The sequence below is a fragment of the Canis lupus genome, chromosome 32 (genome assembly GCF_048164855.1).
Source record: "Canis lupus baileyi chromosome 32, mCanLup2.hap1, whole genome shotgun sequence".
NCBI lineage: Eukaryota > Metazoa > Chordata > Mammalia > Carnivora > Canidae > Canis > Canis lupus.
Genome location: NC_132869.1, coordinates 42,665,303 through 42,688,767, shown reverse-complemented (window position 1 = coordinate 42,688,767; position 23,465 = coordinate 42,665,303). Strand labels below are relative to the sequence as shown.

The 23,465-nt window shown below is 47.3% G+C and overlaps 1 protein-coding gene across 46 annotated transcripts in view; it reads right to left on the bottom strand.

Annotated features, from left to right (window-relative positions):
- Nucleotides 1-23,465, bottom strand: part of PEAK1 (pseudopodium enriched atypical kinase 1) — a 294,889-nt gene continuing 271,424 nt past the window's right edge. For all 46 annotated transcript variants that reach the window (XM_072809762.1, XM_072809763.1, XM_072809779.1 and 43 more), the window contains one exon: nucleotides 1-6,208. In XM_072809762.1, coding sequence (XP_072665863.1) covers nucleotides 5,045-6,208 — 1,164 coding nt within the window. In that variant the 3' untranslated portion in view covers nucleotides 1-5,044. The remainder of the gene's footprint in view (nucleotides 6,209-23,465) is intronic.

Sequence of the window (23,465 nt, the reverse complement as noted above, 5' to 3'; positions counted from 1 at the left end):
TTTAGTGTATATTAAAACAAATTTATTTACACAGTAACATGATGCCACAGAGAACACAGCAAAGTACCACAGCAAACCAAGGGCGGCACCACCTGTGACGGAGGGGACCTTACCTGGCGGGTTTACACAACTCTAAGGTGTGTAGAGGCTTGAAGCTCCAGGAAAGAGCAAGGGAAACACATTTGTTCAAATACGGAGTGAGCAGAGCCGTGGGGACGAGGGAGGGACGGGGTGAGGGCGGCCGTGAGCCAAACGTGCGAAGGACGACGTGTCCCTGCGCCGATCTCAGGCCTGCATGTGTCGCCTAGAGCCCCAGCCCCGGGTGTTCAGCTCTTTAAAAACCGGTAAGGGAAGGGATGTGTGGTACTCGGGGCAGGTTTCCTGAAGCGGTGTGGTTTATCCTTCAAAATGCTACTCTGAAGCCACAGGGCTGTTCAACATTCAAATTATCATGAGCGCAGACACACACACACTCTCCACGCACTACACGGGCAAAGTGGATTCTCCATATTATAATAATAATTGTAGCAAAATATATGACTCTATACTTCTGCTAGATTAAAAAATTTCCGACCTCTTTTGATTCCCTGAAACTTTCTTAATTAAAAAAAAAGCACGGGGGTGAGTGGGATGGGTAAAGGTGAGAAGCTGGAATAAGCCCAGAGGCTCCTGGAGGGAGAGGCGAGTGAGGGGAGGTGGGCACGCAGGCCCCGCACCCCAAGCGGGGAAGCTTCTCGCAGTGGCTGATGCAAAACCTACTCTAACGTCCACAGCTGCCGCGGGGGCGGCTGACAGCTGTATAGCACCTTGTGCATCAGGGGCCTTACAGGTAGGGGTGATGATGACGAGCGGTGACCACCTCCGTAGGAAGCTGCATAAAGAGGACTAGGATTTAAGAAATCTCCCAGGAGTTCTTTAACAAACCTGTCGAAACTGCCACACGTCTTAGAAAAAGTTGCCCAGCTGTCAGAATCCCATGGGTATGACGCCCCCGGGCTGAAGTCAGGGCAACAGCCACGGTCATGTCACGGGGAGAGCGACTGGTTCCTTCTCCTTAAATCCTGGGGCACCTTACCATCTGCCCGCAGCTTTCATCATCACCATCACCTTCTTTCTCTTTTTCCCTAATATACGAAATGGACTTATTTTTTTTTAAAGGTGCTTTTGTTGGAGGATGGATCATTTTATCAGCCAGATCCCTTGACATGGAATGTATGTGAGCTCTCCGTCTACGGCAACTGTCGTCACCCAACCTCATCACCTTTGAAGCATCAGGACAGAAAGGCTGGATCTCTTTGGTATAATCTCTATCTAGGGTCTTGCACCGCAGCTCCTCTGGCTTCCCTTCTGGCATCTCTTTTGGTCCACGGAATCCCTGGCCTCGGCCCCGCCGCAAGCACGGGCAGCTGGGCGTCAGCGCGCACGTCAGCGGGAGCAGCGCCCGGATTCGTCTCGGCACAGCACTTTGGGCCTTTGAGAATATGAGCTCCAATGAGGTAAAACTAATAACCCGGTTCGTGGGCAGCCGTCCCGTTCACTCATTAGGCTGGACCAGAATTTTCGATCCTTATCCACCAGTGAGGGAGATAAGAAACACGTCAGAGTTGGCCTGGGGAGCCAAGTCCCTCTCTCCGTCATCCTCAAGGATGTTCATACTTTATTCATACATCTAGAATCATTTGGAATTATAGTGCCGTATCCTAAGTACGTCCTGACTTCTGGGACTAGTCTGTACTTTTTTTCAGATCGCTGCCAGTATAATCTAGGGAAAAGTCTTATTTGCAGGTTACCAGCAAAATCAAGTCAAGTCACTTCCCAGCATTGAAGCATTTTAAATTCAAATTTGGGAAGCTGAGTGCAATCATTCCGTGCCTTACCATCTAGGAGGCCTCAAAGATCTTTCAATCTGCAATACTAGAAACTTTAAAATAGACAGTTTTACTCCCAGAAATATCACTGATATTTCTAGGGGTTTAGATCTCTTGGCTTACAACTTGTCCAAGTTAACAAGCTTCTTCTGAGTCTGGGAGCTAAACCGGCCCCACTAGATGACGAAAGGCTACCCAGGCTCGTGGAGTCCTCAGGGGCGCGCTTCACGGTCACCCGCGTCGGCAGAGTGGGTGCTCCTGCCCTCCGCTCCTCACCCAGCTCACCCCCAGAGGGCAAACCCTGACACCCACTGCTGCCCTCCTGCCCTCCGGGCCTGCCTCAGGCCAGGGGCTGGGCGGCCTCATTCGTGGTTGGCTCACGATTCTCCTACGGGCCCACAGGTTTAACCACGTCCCCCACCCTGCAGTTGATCCTCACGAGCCAGCGTCCGAGCACCTCCTCGGGGAGGCGCACCAAGGCGCTCTCCCTCGGGCCGGCGTGGCAGGATCCCGAAGTCCTAGGCCTCGTCGGGGCGTCGATCTCCGCCTTCGCGGGCTGGCTGCCGCGCGGACAAGGCACTCTGCTGCGTGTACATTCAGTCTCGGTCTGGTTGTCCACCCGCCTCCCTGTTTCTCTAGCACCGAAATGTGTCCGAGAGATGGTTCTTGCTCACGTGGCTTAAGGTAAAGTTCCAAAGGTGGCTTAATTGTTCAAACTCTTGATAAATGGAAGCATCTGTAGGACAGACTTCAACGGAAAAGAAAGAAATTTCCAAGTAATATCGAAGACGGTAACTTGACGTTACCTGAGAAAACTTAAAGTGCTCTATGGTCACGACGCCAGACTCCCCCGCGCACACCGCGCTGTCTCCAGGCAGGGCTTCTGTCTGGTGGAGGAGCGGATTCAACGTCCCTACTGTAACGTGGGGCGGCAAGAAAATAGTCGCGATAATGTCCGGCTGAGTCTCATCGTCCTGGAAGAACGTTCCGGGGACCACCTGGTGCTCTGCCTCCTGCCCAGGAACAGGTATGCTGTCTGCTCCGCCCTAACCCGTGACCCCTTTCCCCTCTACCTCGTAACGTTCTCAGCCGTCCCTGGGAGAGCAGGTAGCCTCGCCGCCCGCCCGGGAAGCCCGCGGCCCCTCTCGGCCTAGGGGCGTATTCATCTTTTGCCCTCAACAAATCGTGATGTGGAAACGGTACTGAACGACCCCGGGTGAACGAGGTGCTGCCTGCGGGCGCCGGGGCCGCGCAGTGGGGAGTCGTGCCCGGACTACCACGGAGGTCACGAGAGGAGGACTGGATCCGAGTCCAACGGAGGGGGAAAAAAAAAAGAGGAGGAGGAAAAGGATACCTGGGAACAAACGGAGGGACCAGGGAACATTCTTCATTAAGTAGGAGACCTCGTTGAAGTCGATGTTTCAATTCACACGGGCAAGGCACCACGAGAATGACACCGAGAAGGCGTCCCAGCGTGCGGGCCGTCCGGGGCCGGGCCGGCGCGGTCAGTGGTCTGCGTGCTGCTGCCTCAGTGTACAACGGGGCGGGCACTCGTGCGCACGGGGACGCCGAGGTGACCGAGGTGACCTGCCCAGCGGCCAGGCCGGGCCCGGGGGACCGCTGGCCTGCAGCGGCCTCTGGGGCGTCCTGGGGGCAGAGCCCGGCCCGGTGGAGGCGGACGCCCTTGGGGCCACCGAGCCTTTCCCTGGGGCCCGGCGCTGCTGGCCGGGAGGGCAGCTCCCCCCACCCCCGGGAGCCGCACGAGGCCCGTTCTCTTAAAACAAAAACAAAACAACCCGCCCCCCAAAACCAAAGAAGATCACAAAAAAATACATTCTTCTCCTTTCTCGATCCTCTTTGATTAGGTGAATCATAGGAAAAAGGCTGTTAAAAATGTTAAAAGTTTAGAAATTTCCAGAAGGCCACGAATGTGCTCCCTAAGTAATACTCACACCGGCCTGGGCTCTGAGAAGCCGCGTGCCGGTGGCAGGGGTCCTGGAGCCCCTCGTGGGCCCGACGCACGCCGCCCTGGGGCCCCGGCCTCCCTGGGGGTGCAGGCCGCCCGCGGGCTGCCCTTGGGGTCCCGAGGCGAAGTCAACAGGCACTCACAGTTTTGAATAAAACAAGTGCACGGTCGCCTCGGGGTCTCCTAGGCCGCGTGGCCGAGGGGCGACGGAGGCTTCTGCACATCGCGGGCCGGGGGCGCGACACCAACACTACCGCGCGGCTCGAGTGCACACACAGATTGCACACGGGATCCCCCCCCCCCCCCCCCCGCCTCCAGGGCCCCGGCCCGCTGCCCGGCTGTCCACGCCGACAGCTCGGATGCGGCCAGAGCCAGCGCGGCAACCCTCCCTGGTGTCCCCGCCTGCCTCCCACCCCCCCCACCAGCTGCGGCCACTGTGAGCTCTGCCCCATGGAGGAACTGGTGCCACCACCTTGGGTCAGTCCCGTCCTGGGCCGCGGCGGCCGCCACACCCGCTCCCTTGGCAAGTGGGGGCAGAGCGAGGCGGAGGGAGAGCAGGCAGGGGCCGCGGGGGTGGGGGCGTTGGGCCATCCTGCCTGCGCGCTCCCACCCACCGAGAACAAACGAACACGCGCTGTGACCCAAGGGACGGAATCCCTCCCTGCCTTTTGACTACCTGCTGGGGCAAAGGACACGGTTCCCAGGAACAAAACCGGGCCGATGCTCGGGATGGCAGCTCTGGCTGGCAAGAGAGTCGGTTACTGACACGTTAAAGAAAAAAAACTGTAGTGGGAGCTTAGCGGATAATGGAAAGGACTGCTCAAATCTGCCTACTGCTACGGAGTATAAATACGTGGTGTTAAAAAGACAGGTGATATTCAGAATTCTGGGCGAGCTGGACACAGCTGAGTTCACACCAAAAGGGCCGTCGCTTCCAGGATGGACATTTTCATTTTCTACCTGCATTTGGGGACGCTTAGGGTGAACGCTGCTCCAGTGGAAGGCAGCTGCATGGCCGGAGAGTGAAGACAGACCCAGCTTCTCACCGACGTGGAGCTATGGGTAAGTCTTCAGAGGAGACTCGTTTTTCCTGGTCAGGGATGGAAGGCTGGTCTCTCTTCTTTCCGTGACTTCCGTGTGAGCACTGGGGAGGGGGAGCACACAGGCGACTTGAAGGTGGAAATGAAAGAAAAGCAGCAACCAGGACACACTAGCGGTGTTGCAGGGTCTTCACAATACAGCCGAGGGAGTCTGGAGTGGCAAAGGCCAAATACTGCGCACAAAGCCAGTCCTCAAGGCTGACCCCGCCCTCCCTGTCCAGGGACTTCTCGGCAAACTTGATCATCAGCAGTGTTCGCTTGATGTCCAGCCAGTTTTGGAGGAGGGCGCTCCTCTGCGCTGGGCTGGGAGAGATGGTGAGAGTCTGGAAGAAATCTTCCCGGGGGCCCCAGAGCAGACACTGCAGGATGCCTTTGGCATCTGAAATGAGGATCCGCTCAGAAGGGTTGGGATTGAGGAGGCAGCTGGCCAGCTGCTGCAGGCCCCGGGAATAGGGGGAGCGGAGCGGGATGCGGGGCAGGTCTGCCCGGGTGTACTCCTTCTCCTTCAGCTCCGGGTTCTCATCAAAGGGGTTGGGCAGGTGCAGCATCTCATAGATGAGGATGCCCGTCTGGAACTCATCACACTTTTTATACTGAGTGGCTGTTATGATCTCTGGAGCGAGGCGGGACTGGTCACGGAGGATCTCGGGGTCCACCAGATGGCTCTTCTGCTTGGCCTGAGAGAAGTTGCTTACTATGAGCCTTGTGGGACAAGAGGAGGTGGGGCTGGCCTCTGCAGGCCCAAGGCCCTGGGTGGTCCCCCCTGGCTGGTAGTGGACCAGCAGCAGGTTCTCCAGACGAAGGTCGCAGTGAGTGACGTGGTAGGGTTTGAGGTGCTCGAGGCCAGAGCACAGCTGCAAGAGCAGCAGACACACCTGCCTCTCATACAGGTCAGGGCTTTTCCCATGCTGGACCAGAGAGTCTCGCACGAAATCGGCCATGGTGAGATAGGGAACCTCTCTGGTGATGACCACAACGTGGCTTCTCTGCTTCCTGCTAATGACGCCCTGGCTTTCCTTCTGGGATGACTCTGTTTCAGAGCAGGGCTCCAGGCTTTTCCCATCAGTTTCTCCTTTTACCCCTTCTTCAGCCTCTTCCATCTCATCCTCTTCCTCTTCTGGGGAATCAGGATCCTCCCAGGGAAGCAGACGATTAGGGACTTCAGCAAGGAAATGGCCGCAGTCCTGTTGGATGTTAAAATGGACAGCCAGACTCTGCCGGACAGCCAAGCTGTGATAATACTGCTGAGATTCTTTAGCTTTGCTCTTACAGATCTGAAAGAAGAAAGCAAATAACACAGTAAGAAATGCACACTTTCAAAACCCGGCTGCAAGGTGTACAGGAAGATTAATTGGAAGGTGACCAGTTAGGAACACGTCGTGTCACGGTGAAGTCTTCAGAGTCTTCACAGTCCTGTGCTGAGTGACAGGGACACTGGCAGTAACCACTCCTCGTGGCTGTCTACATGCTGAGCACTTGATGTGCACTGTCTCTGCTGTCTCTACACTAACCCCTTCAATATAGGCTGAAGATTTAAGAAATAAAAAATAATTAAAAAAAAAAAAAAAAAAAAAAGCCCAGGCCTGCCAGCTTGCAAACCCAAGACTATCCAACACCAAAGCTTACGTTTTCCACCGTATCTCGTACGTCATCTGGAAAACACAACCACCAAAAATAATTTTTCACCTACTTTCTGTCGAGGCTTATGGCCCAGACTTCTACCACAGCTCTACAAAGTGGGCCAGGATGCCTTATTTCATCATCGGTCAGGAGAGTAACATAACGTTGGTCAGGTAAAGTGTGGGTTTTCCTAATTTCCAATGAACGTCATTGTCACAACTCAGGCACTCCTGATTGACTGGCAAGGTTGAGATAAAGGCTTGAGAGAATCATTGGTCTGACCTAGTCGGAGCAAAACCAACATTTCAACGGCAGGACTCTTGAGTTTCAAGTTTTCTCTTAATAGGCCTCATTTAAAGGCGAGTATTTGGGTAGTGAGGACTTCCAAAAAGAATTTTATCGAGAGGTTATGGATTATGCAAGAGTTTGTTGATCACAAACATTAGCCAAGAGTCATACGTACCGAAACAACTATTGTATTTCTAGTCATACGTGGTTAGAAAAGCAAAAAGTAAATAAAATCACCCCTAACTGGATTATACTCATGATAGGATGTGGAGAAACCGACAGTGGGAGACTAGGGGTCGAACACTAGTTCACAGGTCACAAGAGCTCAGTCCGGACAGCTCCTCCCTGAGCCTGTTAACTAAGGAGCACATTTTCTATCCTCAGCAGGGACATGCTGCAGATTCACAGGGATCCAAGCTTCCCAGCAACAGGCACTCGGAAGTGTTCACACTGCCTGTTTGCTGCAATAACACAGAAAAGAAACAATTTCTAAAAAAGGATTTCTAGCTACTTTTATTTTATTTTTTTTTAAATGTACATTTTCTTGGGAGGGTGCTGATGAGTCTCCAGTTCTGAGAAACAGCATGCTCTGATTTCCATTTTAATAGATATTAAGAAAAATATGAAATAGGTGATGGGGGACTAAAGAGTACATGTCTCATGATGGAAAAAAAGAAAAAAAAAAAGAAGGAATAAAACCCCCAAACCAGACCAAAGGTAAAGTGTAATAAATATGTATAGATACAGTAAATAAGAAAGGATGTTCCTTACTACACGTAGAGTCTTGACATCAGTGATCAATGCCTCAGAAATCTTTCCTCTTTTCAAATCTTATACCACCTACATCATCAACTTGAGGGCACACTAAACATTTCTTCTTTAACCAAACTTCTGGTCTTGAAACAGAGATAACCCCAGGCTGAGTTCATCTTAAAACATGTATCTTTCAGAAAAATACTATCTTTGGAAAGCTCTCAAAGTCTCAGTACATGCAGTATAATATATAATCCTATATGCTCATCAATCACAACATGAATTATTTCTATACTGCACTGTTGGCAATATTTCATATTTATGTGTCAGCAGGTATTTAAAAAATCCTATACTAGTCATCTTTTAGTTGTACAGGAGTTGGATCTAGGACACAGCACCATTAACCCCATTTCCAATTTTAATATTTTGCTCAATATCACATCACTGGCTGGAATGAAAGTTCAAAGGTCCCAACTCCCCAGTCTCTGAAAAGTCAATCAAAGACCACTGAGTTGAGCTGAATGAGACTGCAGTCAAACTCTAGCGGCCGCGTCACAGAGAGGACACTCACCAAGGGCTTGGCAGGTTTGGGATTTAGTCCTGCCACTAACTGCGTGTAACCTTGGGCATCTCAATTCATTCCTCTGGGCCTGAGTCTCCCTTAAAAAAGGGAGACAATATAAAAAAAATCCGGAAACCTACTTCAGAGTGCACTTGTGAGGATTAAATGAGGAATGAGATCAACTCTGTAGAGTCGATCTATAAATCTCAGAGCTACACAAAGGTAACATTGCAAATGACTAGGACAATTAACAACCTGCAAATGTTAAAAGTGATCTAATGTTATAGAATCTTCATGTTTTTTCAAACCAAGAAAGCAAAATAGAAAAAAATGCATCTTTCTTTGGCGTTCTGAGAGCCACCTGCCCCAGCAGTAAGGCTCTCGGACCATGGCTTTGGTGGAGGTGGCTAGAGAAGAGCTAAGGCCCGATGCCCCCAGGCCAGTAGGTCAGGCCGGCAGCATGCTCTGGTCCAAGACAGTCCCATCGAAGGCTCAGTGAGAGAAGAGTTCGACCACCCTGTAGTTTCTACTGTGCTAAGTTGCACTGAAGAAAAACTCGCCACTCCGGGCTTTGGCTTTAGAAGCAGAGAGGGTACTGTAACTGCGACTGCTCCTCTCGTCGCATTGTTGTCATGGTATCTGCCCCCACACAGACACACACGCTTCTGTAGGGTCCCCCCGAGCTGTGTGAGTAGATGGGAACATGGACACGACAGTAAGAATTTATGTTTAGTTTCACAGGTGAACTCGAGATAAAGGTCCAAAGTGATTTACAAAGGAGAAATGATAGACTGTTCAATCACTTTGGTGGCGCGTCCTTATCTCTCCATCTTACAATATAGAGACAGGCTGAAGAATAACGGGGTCCCTCTAGCTTAAAGGGTGAAGGGACAAGGAGAGGTCTGGAGTATGAAAGACGGAAACAAAATACTAGGCCTTCTAATTGGTTTGCAACCACGAACATAGTTACACCCAAAATACAGCCCTGTGGAAATTTCCAAAACAGGATTTCTTGTATGATGAGTATCTCATAAATATTATTATGGAGCTTGTGATGATGTTAGTTTAGGTAGGAGTATTGTATGATTCTACTATGTACCACACAGAAGCAATTTTTCATATATTAATAACTTGAGTCCTTTAGGATTTTTTTTTTAAAACCTCAAAATAACCTGACTCAGATGATAAATTTCTAGTCCAAAAGTTATTTCAGAAAACAAGCTGCTCTTTCCAGAACAAACGCACAGGGTTCCTCCTGCTGGTTGTTGTTCTGACCTCCTTCCCTTATTCAATATTTTCTCTACCAGGGAGCAAAGTGACTTCTTCGTGGCCTCCCATTTTTATTCATCTTTCTTGAAAGGAATTCACATTCCTTCCCTAAAAGGGTAGCTGGTTTGAAGTGCAGGAATTTCCAAAGAGATTCAACTCCCTAAGAAGAGTAATTTCCATAGGACCTCTATGCTCCCCCCTGATTTTGAAATAGGAACAGAACAGGAGCCGGAATGGTCCCATATCTTCGTGTATGATTCTCTTTTTCAGTGGGAGAAAATCATAGCATGTTTGTTCTCATCACAGGTGGAAAAACCTATTTAAACTGCCGCCAACTTGGACAGCGTCGGCCCGGCCTGCACTTCGTGAACGGGAAGCCCCACGGAGCGGCCGCAGCGGCACTGGGGGGACGCGGCCCCAGCGTGCGGGACTCCTGGCCACAAGCTGCAGCCGCGTGCAAAACCAGGCTGCTCGGGGGGGGGGGGGGGGGGGGGGTGCGCCTCCGACATGTGCCCCGGTCCTCTTTCTGGACAAGTCACTGGTTCTGGGAAGGTGGCAGTGCCAAATCCAAGCAAAAGCAGCTTTTCTTTCTTTTTCTTTTTCTTTTTCTTTTTCTTTTTCTTTTTCTTTTTCTTTTTTTCTTTCTTTCTTTCTTTCTTTCTTTCTTTCTTTCTTTCTTTCTTTCTTTCTTTCTTTCTTTCTTTCTTTCTTTCTTCTTTTTATTCATTCATTCATTCGAGACACAGAGAGAGAGGCAGAGACACAGGCAGAGGGAGAAGCAGGCTCTGTGCAGGGAGCCCGATGTGGGACTCGATCCCAGGACCCCAGGATCACACCCTGGGTGAAGGCAGTCACCTGCCTACTTAAACTTCCTAGTGGCGTCCCACTATCTTCACAGGAGAGAGGCCTGGCCCGGCCTCCCTTTGCTGTCTTACTTCTCGCCTCTCTTTCACTTTTGTCACATTGAACCACCAGCAGCCAGCCAGCACCCCCCAGCCCGTCCCCCGCTCCCACCCACCCGGTGTTCTCTCCAATAGGGGCCTCTCTTCACCCGTCACCTGCCTGAGGGACTCCTACTTGCTCTTTAAGGCCATTATCATGGGGCAGTTCTGCCAAAGAGAGAAGTACTGGATACCCTAAGCCTCCTCTCTGTGTTTCTTGTACACGTCTCTATCATTACAGACCGCACACTTCACTGTCCCAAGAACAGATATTTGCACCCGCAGGGCCTACCTCGGGGCAAGGCACACTGTGCGAGCTCAGCATGTCTGTGCAAAACACTGAGGAGGGCCACATCTGATCTGGTGTAGCCGCAGGGTTATGGACTCGGAGCAGCGAGGATGTGTGAACAGCTTCTATGAAGTGGATGGAGGTTGGCAGGTGATGGGGAGGGGCCAGTGCAGACTAATCTGACTAACGAACACTCATGACCAGACGACGCAAATGAGTAAGATCTGAACCAAGCGCTGTCCACGGAGTCCAGGCTGCCACAGAGGCTTGGTGGTCTCGTGCTGCACAAACCTGCACAAAATGACAAAGTTCCTCAACATTCCATTCAATTTCCTCTGCTTTTTCCCAAAGAAAACGATGATTACAAAATACAGGACTCTTCAAAAATACTCCATATCAGCTTTTCTTTCTCCACGGATGGGGCCAGTCGGCCTAGTATGCCTTCAGCCTACTTGGACTTTATCAGCAGGAAATCTCATTTCCACCTCACACTGTACATTTTACAGTGCCTCAGTGAGCCTTCAGCGAGATGGCTATTGTAGGGAACGGATTGTAGGGGGACAAAAATGAGAAATCCTGATGACCACATACACCATGCCTCCTGCACTGTTTTGTCACATTACACAAAAGCACAACTGCAAATGAGAGAGAGCCTAGAATGAAAACCTGCAAATGTGAAACAGAGATCCAGCATTGGGTACAACCTTGCTCTAACAACACAGGCCGATCAATCGCTAACCTCGGGTTCTTCATTGACCTAGAAGGAGTATTGCTTTGCCTGTTGCTACAGAACCAAGACCCATGCACACTCAATGCTGTTACAAATATATGAGAAATGGATTAAGTATTTAATATATAAATGCCACCTGGGCCCCAGGTACTCAGAACTCCATGCTATAGGAATCTGCTATGAGCTCTGTCAGGTAGGCCAGGTAATTTATAGCTTGAATTGCTGCAAAAATGTTCACATGCCCAAGAAACCCATTTTGGAGTCTAGAGAGAAATTCAAGAAGGCAATTGTTAAGGTCTTACTATTTTATTTGTAGCTTGTACCCAATTAAATCTTTTCACGCTCCCACTCAGCATGGGATCAAAATAAAATCACTTGTGTTTCTGAGCTAGTAATTTAGGCGGACAGAATGACACCTAGGATGTTCATATTAGAGAAACTGAGGTACAGAGCAGTTTAATAACCATCTCAGGCACAGATTAGGAGTTCAATTAATTTGAATCCCAATTTAGAATTCCCAAATATCTTTTCTCACCTTATTCATGAAAGCCATGGCTTCCTTAACCCATTATTCATTTTGATTCCAGATTTACACGAGTACCCAAAAACCTTCCTTCCTAAACCAATTCCCAGTTGACACTCTTAGGAACTTCTGTACACATTCAGCCCTGAAACGAAGTGGACTCTGACCTCCACGATGGCTATGAGTATGTATAGTTGGCTGCTGATTGACGGCTTTTTGTGAAGTTTCAAAGTAGAACATATTTGTACTGAATTATGAAAGTGGAAGTGGCTTCCCTTCTATAGTTTTCTCCTTATTACTAAGCCAGTAATTAATTGCCTGTGTCTATAGTCTGAACTAGTTGTAAACTCTTACCAATCAGTCATTCCTGTTAATGCTTTTTTCATTTAGCGTCTGGCTTTCTCAGCATCCACCCAAATGAGATAAACGAAGACTCTGGAGACTTTGAACTTCTGTGTTCCCATAAAACACAAGTCTGGAGTCAAATGCAATAAAAGATGCTGGTGTCCACAGTTCACCTCTACTTATTACAAGCTTTTAACAAGCTTCTCAGCATAGGTAGGAGAAAGGAAGCAAAAGCAGCCCTCTGTTGTAGCAGGAAAGTGCGCCTCTCCACCAAGCTCTGCGAGCTCTTTCCTTGAGAGCAAAGACCTAGGGGACTCCTTCAAAAAGAGAAGATATATACTACCCAAAATATACCACCCAAATTTGGAACTCCTGGAAAAATAAGGCAGAAGTTTATACTTTTTTCTTATGTGAGATTTTTAATCATCTTCCCCAAAGTGATTTCATCCAAATTTCTTTGGTGGTCTCACATAGCAGCATTTATTATAAAAGCAGTGATAAAGAATGTTCCTTTTGGGCTGAGCCATAACTCGACCAACTGGCCACTCGGCTTATAGGCAAATGCTGTCATTTGTCCATTCAGGGACAATAAGGAGGCATGGCATGGCCAATCCACTATTCAGGTATGATGTAATAGGACAGGTTCCACGTGGGAGTCAGGAGGCAGCCCATCGTGAAGCTGGTGACCCTCTGAAAAGTAGTTATTCTTCTCTGGCCTCAGTTTCCTCCTCTGTATGATGATGCATGATGAATGCTAGCCCTTCAAAGGGTGTCTTGAGTCTATCTGGGGATTATGTGTTTGGTCAGTGGCTACCCAGATTCTTTGAAAGGAGGAAAAAGCAAGGTAGATTTTATTTAGAACAGGGAAGTTTTAAGTTCATGCTTAAATTTGTGTCAAGTTTTATTTAGAGAGCAGGGAAGTTGAGGGCTGGAGGCCAGCCAATATGCAGCCCATAGAGACAGGTCCAATCTGCCGGGTAGTGGCTCCCCAGATGGTGATGAGGGGATAGAAGGAGACATGAATGAGACAGAAATAGAAGTTGAAGGTTAAATATTGTCTGGGCATCAATTTGGCTTTTCCTTCACCAAACACTCAAAAACATAGGCTGCGCTCGCTGCCTCCACAACCTCCCTGGTTCTATACGCTCTCTAACTGCATCTGGTATCTGCTCCCTTTACCAAGACTGCATTTTCTTGAGGTTTACTGTAGACTGGAATCCTGCCTTCTCCTTATTCTGCTCAAGCTTTCTGCAATCCTGTATTCTCTGATCCATGGGTCCTGGCCCTCTGCTACTTCTTTTCCTGCTTTGGGTCACTTAGCCATGCAGGCCTTTTTCTGATGTTGTAGACTCTACTACTATAATCGCATACATTCCCACAATTTGAACTAAATCAAGTCTACGAGAAAACTGGGTAATCATATTTCTGGTCCTGATCTCTGTTTTGAGTACCAAGCCTACATTTTTATCTGGCTATAGTTTTCTCTAGAATTGGCTGTCCTCTGGGCATGCTCCACAAAAAGCTCATCTTTCTGGCTTTTCTGATTCATATTTTAGTTAATGGCATGACTATCCTCCTGGGTTGGTCTCTCATCCTATATCCAGCCTCTCACCAGACATGGTCTACCAACTGCTTCAGCTCTTTTATCACCTGCCCCTTCTTTCCCACTGTTCGGGGGCTCATTATTATTTACCTGGACTACTCCAATAGCATCATGACTGGCTTCCCTTTTGGACTCTTCCATCATACTTTTCTTCTAAAATCATTGACCTCATGTTTTCTCTCTCTTTAAAAATTCTTAGCGGTTTCCCATAAAACACAAAATAAAGTGTAACTTCTTGACTCATCATTCAATGCTCTAAATGTGGTCCTAAATCTTTGCATAGCCACATTTTTCAATATAAACTATGGTCCCTGCCATGGGGAAGCTCAAGTGTAACAGTGGGGAGGGGAGGCGTGTGACTTTAATTGTGTAACAGTATCGCTGTATAATCATACAACTATGGCATGATAGTACAGTGACAGAGACACCCACCAAGTATAGAGCGGGTACACAGAGAGGAGCGGTCAATATGTTCTCAGAACATCAGAGAAGAAAATTCACAGAGCTGGATTCTTTAAGAAAACATACGAATTTTCTAGGTACATGAGAAGAGAGTGGAGGAATAAATAGGTACCGTTTACTGAATAATTTCTTTGTGCCAAATGATGCCCCGAGCACTATATACATCACTATGTACACACTGACTCCTGTGATTGTTCACAATGGCTTTAAGAAGAATGATGTGTTTTCTCCATTTCACATATAAAGATACTGGGCTTAGGAAAGGCAAGTAACTGGACCAAATTAACATGGCCAATAAGTCACTAAAGCACAAATTTAAACCCAGGTCTGTCGACCTAAAAGCCCAAATCTTTAACCACTATGTCGACAGTTCTCAAATTTTGTGTAGGAAGCTTGCTAGCAATGCAGTCTCCCAGGCCTCACGTCCAGAGATTCTGATTCTGTTGGTATGGGATGCAGCAGGGGAAAATACATCTCTAGTATTTTATAAAGCCCCCTCAGGTGGTAGTGAAGTAGGTCTCCTGTACCTGGCCGCGATCTTCCCAGAAGCGCAGTCCAGATAGAGGAACCAGGGTGCGCAAGGTTGGGTAGTATGAAATATGAGCTAGAGGATGAAACTACAGGGATCAATAACTAAGGATACCTACCCTCAAAAAGCTCAGTGTCAAATGATCTAAAATCTCCAATCCTTTTTCTTTAAATTGAAAAAACATTATGACACCATTAAAAAAAAAGTCAAAATCCCCTATAATTATCACCACTCTAACATAGAAATTAATTGCATATTACCATTTTGTAGGTGAATTTTTAAAAAGTTATGGTCATACTATTTGGTATTCTGCTCTTTTCATGTGATAGTTTATGAAAAATGTTTTCCATGATTTTATATAGTCTTCATAATTACTATTTAGTTGCCATAAACATTCCATTGGGAATTACCATAATTTATTGTTTCCTTAATATCAGATACTCAATTTGTTACCAATTTTTGGCAGTACTCAAATTCTGGAGGATGCTAGCATTTAGTAGTTTTCCCTCATAATTTTAAAGAAAAATGTTTACTTCTTTGAAGTAATGAGAAGGAAAGCATGTAAGTGCCGAACCTATCTAAATATGCTCAGACTAGTGCCTAATATTAAAGAACGAGTGACCTAAAAAATGTTGACCAATCTTATGAGGTAGGCAGAGCAGTTGGTATCCTTTCATGTAAAAACCAAGACATGGGGGCAGCCCCGGTGGCTCAGTGGTTGAGCCTCTGCCTTCAGCCCAGGGCGTGACCCCAAGGTCCTGGGATCGAGTCCCACGTCGGGCTCCCTGCATGGAGCCTGCTTCTCCTTCTGCCTGTGTCTCTGCCTCTCTCTCTCTCTCTCTCTCTCTCTCTGTGTGTCTATCATGAATAAATAAATAAAATCTTAAAAAAAAAAAGCCAAGAAATGTTACATGACTTACTTGGAGAAACACAGAGATTGTTCAGAGTCTGGACCCATGTCAGCTAACTCCAAATCCACTCTTGTTTATTATGTGTTGTGATGTCTTTCAATAGAAGACAATACAACTTCTAAAGCTATTCACACTGAATGAAAACCAGGAGAAGGCTATGGATTGGGGATCCCCGGGGGGCTCAGCGGTTTGGCACCTGCCTTCAGCCCAGGGAGTGACCCTGGAGACCCGGGATCGAGTCCCGCGTCGGGCTCCCTGCATGGAGCCTGCTTCTCCTCTGCCTGTGTCTCTGCCTCTCTCTCTCTCTCTCTCTCTCTCTCTCTCCCTCCCCTCTCTGTCTCTCATGAATAAATAAATAAAATCTTAAAAAAAAAAAGACTGAACTCTGTCCTCCCAACATTTGTATGTTGAAGCTCTAAGCCCTGATGTGCCATATTCTTCCCCCGTCCCACCCCCTACATCAGACCCAGTGAGAGGGAAGCTGTGTCTCCAGTCTCCAGACTTGGGAGAAAATACGTTTCTGCCGTCTAGCCACGTGCTCAGTCCCGCTGGTTTGCTACGGCGGCCTGAGCAGACGGGATTTTGGTCCTGAGCCGTGGAGTCCTACAGTGACAAGTATCCAAAAATGCAGAAGCAGCTTTGGAATGGGGTAGAAGCTGAAAGAGTTTTGAGATCCGTGACAGTTTCCGGAACAGGTTGTGGTTAGAAATATGGACGTTACAACGGGTGACCCAGGAGAGGAGTCAGACAGAGATGAGGAACATGTTCTTAGAAACTGGAGAAATGATAAAAGACAAATGACAAAGAACTTGGCTAAACTGTTCCCGTGCAAGGCAGAACTTGTGAGCAACGAAACTGTGTATTGAGCTGAGAGATTTCTAAGCAAAATGGTGAAGGAGTAACTTGTTTCCTATAAATGCAAAGGGAAGAAGGGAGAAATTGAAGAAGGAATCGGTAAGCAAAAGGAACGAAGGCTTGACGCTCTGGAAAATTCTCAGCCTATCCATGCTGCAGCAAGAGGAGAGCTAGCCCTCAGGAGAACAGCAGAGGTGGGCGAGCACCATTAGTCTAGAGAGGTCGGGGTGAGCCGGACTTAACCCGTCGGCTCAGGAGAAGCCAGAAATAGAAAGAGGATTTCCCTGCAAGGACACCGCCAGTTTGAACGAAAAGGATGGGGAAAGCAGGAGGGCCTGAAGGCCCGAAGGGATGCTCCAGGCCGGAGCTGTTCAGCTCTGGGAGCCGCTCGCTCTTGCTCTTCCTCAAAGGGCGGCCGCGGCCGCAGCCGAAGGCGCCTGGGCTTGCCTGGGGTTGCCTGGGCTTGCGGGGCTATCGCTGCTGCCGTCACAAACCTAAGAGGTGAGGCTGCCTCCTCCTGGGTTTCCAGGGTAGGGCTGCCTCCGAGTCTGGAAAGCTAGGATCCGCCGTGCCCAGCACCGCAGTGGCAGGTTCCCCTAGCGGAGAGCCACGTGCAGGAGGCGTCGGGGAGGTGCCCGGCAGGCCCTGCAGAGGGCCCGGGAGGGGGGCGGGGGGGCGGCACCCCTGTCCCAGGCCCGGCGGCTACACCGCTCAGCCCGAGCATCGTCTGTGAACCTTCACATCCAACAGAAGTTGCCTGGCTAGGCTTTGGCCTTGCTTGGGATCCGTTACCCCTTCTTGCCTTCCCATTTCTCCCTTTGAGAATGGGCCTATCTACCCTCTGCCTACCCACCACTGTATTTTTTTTTAATTGAAGTTAATTGACATAGTGCTATAGTAGTTTTAGGTGCAAGGACTCAACAGTTCTATGTATTACTCAGCGCTCATCACTCTAAATATATTTTACAATCCCCTTCACCCATTTTATCCATCCCTCCTTCCAGCGTCCCCCCAGCCAGAAACTACCAGTTTATTCTCTGTATTTGAGGGTTTTTTGGTCTCTTTTATCATTTCATTGGTTTTGATTTTAAATTCCACGTATGAGTGAAGTCATATGGGATTTGTCTCTCTACCTTATTTCACTTAGCACTCTACCCTCTAGATCCGTCCATGTTGTTGCAAATGGCAAGATCTCATCCTTTTCTAGGCTGGGTAATATTCCATTGCGTATATATTACATCTTCTTTAATCACTCATCTGTTGATAGACACCTGGGCTGTTTCCATACCTGGGCTACTGTAAATAATGCCGCAACAAACATAGGGGTGCACAGATCTTCTCAAATTAGCGTTTTCATTTTCTTTGGCCACCATTGTATTTTGGAAGCACATAACCTGTCAGTGTCATAGGCTTACAGCTTGGAGAGGAAATCGGCCTCAGGATGAATCAGCCCCTGAGTTACACCCATATCTGACTTAGATGATATTTAGATGAGACTTTGGACTTTAGACTTTAGAGTTAATGCTGGAATGATTTAAGACCTTTGGGCCTATTGGGATGAACTGAATATATTTTGTATGTGATAAGAACCTGAACTGGGGGGTGGGGAGGGTCAGGGGCCGAATGCTACAGACTGAATTCTGAGTCCCCAAAATTTGTATGTTGAAGTGCTAACCCCTAAGATACTGTGATTTATAAAAAAAAAAGTCAAATATATATTTCTCAAATATATTTGGTCTTCGTTCACCAGTTCCTGACTCAAGGGTTTGTTGTAAACCCTTGGAATTTCCTAAGTATTGAGAGTGACCACGGTGTTTCTTATTATGTTAATATGGTAACTTTTGGACCCCACTTAGGGATGGGAGCTGCTTGCCAGGGGAACCAACCATGCACGTGATTGAAGGGCTGGAACTTGCAATCCCACCCTGGACCTTCAACCTCCTCCGCAGAAGCAGAGTGCCTGGAAGTTGAATCAATAGGCAACCACCAATGATTTAATCAATCACGCCTACGTAATGAAGCCTCCATAAACTCTCTAAAGGACAGAGTTTGAAGAGCTTTTGGGTTGGTGAACATAAGGAGATTTTGGGGGATGTGGTGTACCTGGAAGCTTTGTGCCCTTTCTCCTTGCTCTTTGCATCTCTTCTATCTGTTTTTGAGTTATATCCTTTTCTTTTTTTAATATTTTTAAATACTTTTTATTTATTTATTAAGATTTTATTTATTTATTCATGAGAGACACAGACACAGAGAGAGAGGCAGAGACACAGGCAGAGGGAGAAGCAGGCTCCACGCCGGGAGCCCAATGCAGGACTTGATCCCGGATCCCTGGATCACTACCTGAGCCCAAGGCAGGTGCCCAACTTCTGAGTCCCCCAGGTGTCCCAACAACCTGGGCTTGTTACTGTGTTTGATGTTTGCGGAGGGGATAGACCTGTGAGATATAGTGCTGTCCCAAGGTAGAGAAGTTGAATTGAAGTGAATAGTAGGACATCCTTTTGGTGTCAAAGAATTGTTTGGTGTTGTGTGGCAAGTGTGGTCCCCACCTCCACTGGAAACTGAGTCTCAGAACACAGTTTAATCTTTAATTGGACCATATTTGGAGACAGGATCTATAAAGAGGTAATTAAGGTGAAATGGTCGTAAGGGAGAGGCCCCGATATGGATCAGTATCCTTATAAGAAGAGACCCCAGAGAGCCTCCATCCCCCTTGGCCATGTTAGGGACACAGGGAGAGGGCAGCCATCTGCAAGCCAGAAAGAGTTCTTACTAGAAACTAAATCAGCCAGAAGCTTCATCTCAGACTTTCCAGCCTTCAGAACTGTGACAAAATTAATTTCTATTGTTGAAGTCACCCAGTCTATGGTATTTTGTTGTAACAGTCGGAGCAAACTAAGACAATGCCCAAAATAACAATCTTGGCACTCTATCACTGCAGTGGACTTGGCATTTAAGGGAGTGGTATCCTTTGGCTTTCAAATTGCTAGATTCTAGTGCTGATTTCCTTTTGCACCATTTTAAAGACCTTTTAGTCTCTTCAACAATCACACGTGTTAGCCTACTCTAAATTCTGTTAGTATGGGAAGGGGTATTTTAAGAAGACAAACGGTAGAAACTTGTTTGTGTGAGCCAACCGCTGTTCTCTTTGGCTTACGTCTGCAAAAGTGGGATTCACAGTGTCCCGGTAGTTTATTCCTCTAAGGTTGCACAATCAATTGGGCGCTTCTAGAAACACCCAGAGGGTCTTCAAGGAGACATTTATATTCACCATTTAGTGTAAAACATCTTTTCCCAAACCTGCCAACAACTCCCAGTATAAAACCACTTGCCACCTGTTCTTTGGAGATTGCTTCTGCATCATTACAAGCAAAGAAATCAATACTAGACCATTGATTTGGGAAAGAGACAAGGTTGCACGGCAATAAGACATAAAGTTAGTCAAGCCCTACTCCTCAATTGTTTTCAAAGAACAGATAGTTCAATGCCCCATTCCGAAATAGGTACTCATCCTGCACTGGCAATCTTGTAGCAATAAAGGCCCAAGATAGATGAGGTGCCCTAACCCCAATTGACTTAACAGCTCTTGAGTGCTACACAGAATCTCAAAATGCCTTTTTTAGACTCCACAGTAATGTATTCACTAGAATCCAGCTCCCCTCTCTGCAGTCTATCCCTCAGTTTAATTTAAAAAGTGTGGGCTGGGGCCGAGGGTCACTCTGCCAGCGCCACCAGACAGCTGAGTGGGATGGGTGCTGCAGCGCAGAGAGCCACAGCTGACGGTCTGGTCCAAATATCTATTCTGTCTTGACAGACAGGTAAGGCCAATGGTTTACCTTATCCATTAATTTACTAAGACACCATCTGGTCTTTCTAAGTCAAATTAACATGTAAAAGTCATTTAGATATGTTAATTGGTTTTGAACCAGGAAACAGAATCAATAAAAAGGGACTAGGAATGAAGAACATTACCTGTTTATCTAGAACTTTGTGTTTTAAAAAACTGTTTCACGTGCATTAGCCCCAATCCCGCAGATTATCACTGTAAACATGTGAAAGAGGAAGTTGAGGCTCTGAAAGTAACCTAGGGAAGACGGTATGGGAGAGCGAAAGGAGGGAACACTTATCACAGATGTTTTACTCTCTTTTAGCCAAACAGCCAAAGATGAGCAACATTAATTATCCTCTTTTAAAGCTAAGGAAATTGAGACTCAGAGTAGCAACTTGAGACAAAGCTACTAAGTAGCAGAGCCAGGACTTGAACCCAGATCTTTTGGACTTCAAAATCCATTCTTTACTGGGTTCTAGTTTAAGATGGTAGGAAGATCTGAACTCCCCTCCTCTCATGGACACACTGAGTGTACAGCCACACATGGAACAATTTTCTCTTAAAAAAATCTAAAGGCTGGCTGAGTGAGGACTACACGTGGGCAAACAGGAAGAAAACCACATCGATGTGAGTAAGAGAGAACGGGACACAATCTTGCCATAAACCCCACCCATGGTGTGGCATCCCGTAACAGGGAGGGAACTCCAGAGCTGGAGCCTCTCCCTGAGGAATGAAGGGTTTAAGTCCTACAACAGATACCCCAACCTTTAGGACATATATACACTTGAGAGACAAGCCTCCGAAACAACTAACTTTGAAACCCAACAGGGCTTTGTGCCCTGAGACCCACAAGACCATAGCGATCTGAAAACCCCTCTCAAAGGACCTACCCACTGGGACTTACCCAAGAGGCAGCCAGTTGTGCCTGGACTGAAGTGAAGGCGGCTTTCCTGCTATATTAGAGCACTGGTGTGAGAGGAAAGCACTGGTAGGAGGGGCAGACATCTAATTTAACACCTCCATCCAGGAGCCTGCGGGGACACCTTCCGGGGACAAAGGCTGGCAGATACCACCTTCATGCTCTCCCTTTGCCGGGCTCCGGGGCACCAGTTTCCCACAGAATGGAATGTTTACGTGTGTCTGGTGGCCTGATTTTTTTTTATTTTTATTTTTATTTTTATTTTTATTTTTATTTTTATTTTTATTTTTTTTGGTGGCCTGATTTTTATGGCTGTTGTCGAGGGGATGCCTCTTGACTGCCTGGCTCTGGAAGCTGGGAGTTTGTTTTCCAGGTCCCACAGGACTGTAATAATTGGTAGCACACCGAAAAAAGCTTGTACCCCTATCTGGCACCTTGAATTCTGTGACTACTATCAGGGGACACCTCTACATCATCTGGCTCTGGCAGCCAGGGGGACTTCTGCTCATGGGTCCCACAAAACTGCAACCAATGGAGAAAGAGTTATCACCCCCAGAAATGAGCAAGAGGTAACAGATCCAGGAAAGCTCAGTCTTTCTGTGAACGAGGCCTATTAACTAATCATGGGCTGACTATAAACCTCTCTAGAAACCTCTGCCATGCTCCAGAGTGCCAGTGCCTCCTGGAGGGGAGCTGCATTCATAACTGCTGCTCTGGTTTTTGTCTGGAGTCCCAGCGTATATGGCTACTGCCCAGAAAATGCTCCATGATCACCTGGCTCTGGTGGCCGGAGAGCCTGCATTCCTGGGTCCCATACGACTGTGGTAAAGAGACAGTTCTTGGTAGGCTTCCACACTCAGACCACTGCACAGAGAGTAGTCTGATGTAGCACATTCCCTAGTTTTCCTGTGAAAAAGGCTTCTTTGATTGTCCTGGAACACTGGCCCGAGGGACAGAATTCAGGTCTGGCACATATTTAGTGGCCTACAGAGCTTCTCTGAAGGAACATAGGTTATGGACACCATCTTGGTGCTTTCTGCCTTGCTCCAGCTCACCAGTATCACACAACATACCCTGTTGTGAGCCCTGATGTCTGTAACTGCTTTCCAGGGCGCACCTCCAGATCTGCTTATGCTTGCAGTCCACAGGACTGTATACATTTGCATATTTTTAAAAGCTGATGCCTGAGGGTCTGGCTTCTAGTCAGCCTGAATCTAGGTGCTGAGATTCTCCCCTTTGGGACAATGATAGGTCTTGGCATATTCTCAACTACTGGGAGCTATTAAAAATATAATAGGCTGCTTGAACAGGCACAAAGGTTTGAGAGATGACAAAAAAGCTAGGGCAGGGTGGAATGACAAGGTCCATCTAGATGAGATCACCCTTTTAATGCTGAGAGAGGTACTGTATGGAAACAGAGACTCAAGCTAAATGAAAAAAAAAAAAAAAAACACGGAAGAATATGTATCAAATGAAAGGACAAAACTCTAGAAAAAGAATCTTGAGGAAATAGAGATAAGTAATTTACCTGATAAAGAGTTCAAAGTAATGGTCATAAAGATATTCACTGAACTGGGGAGAAAAATGAATGAACACAGAGAGAACTTCAACAAAGCGATGGAAAATATAAGAAAGTACTACACAGAAGCTACAGAGCTGAGTACAATAACTGAATTGAAAAATACACCAGAGGGGTTCTGGGTCACCTGGCTGGCTCAGTTAGCTAAGTGTAATATATAATATACAATATTATATGTAATATATGTAATATGTAATATAATGCCACTCTCTCTAGCTTGCAAAGTGTCTGCTGAAAAATCTATTGAGAGTCTTATGGGGGGGCTCCCCTGTATAAAACAAGTTGTTTTTCTCTTGTAGTTTTTAATATTTTCTCCTTGTTTTTAACTTTTGACATTTTAATTATAATGTGTCTTGGTGTGGATCACTTTAAGTTCCTCTTATTTGGAACTCTCTGGGCTTCTTGGATCTGAATGTCTGCTTATTTCCCCAGGTTAGGGAGATTTTCAGCCATTATTTCTTCAGATAAGATTTCTATCCGTTTCTCTCTCTCTCTCTCTCTTTTTTTTTCTAGGAGTCCCATGATAC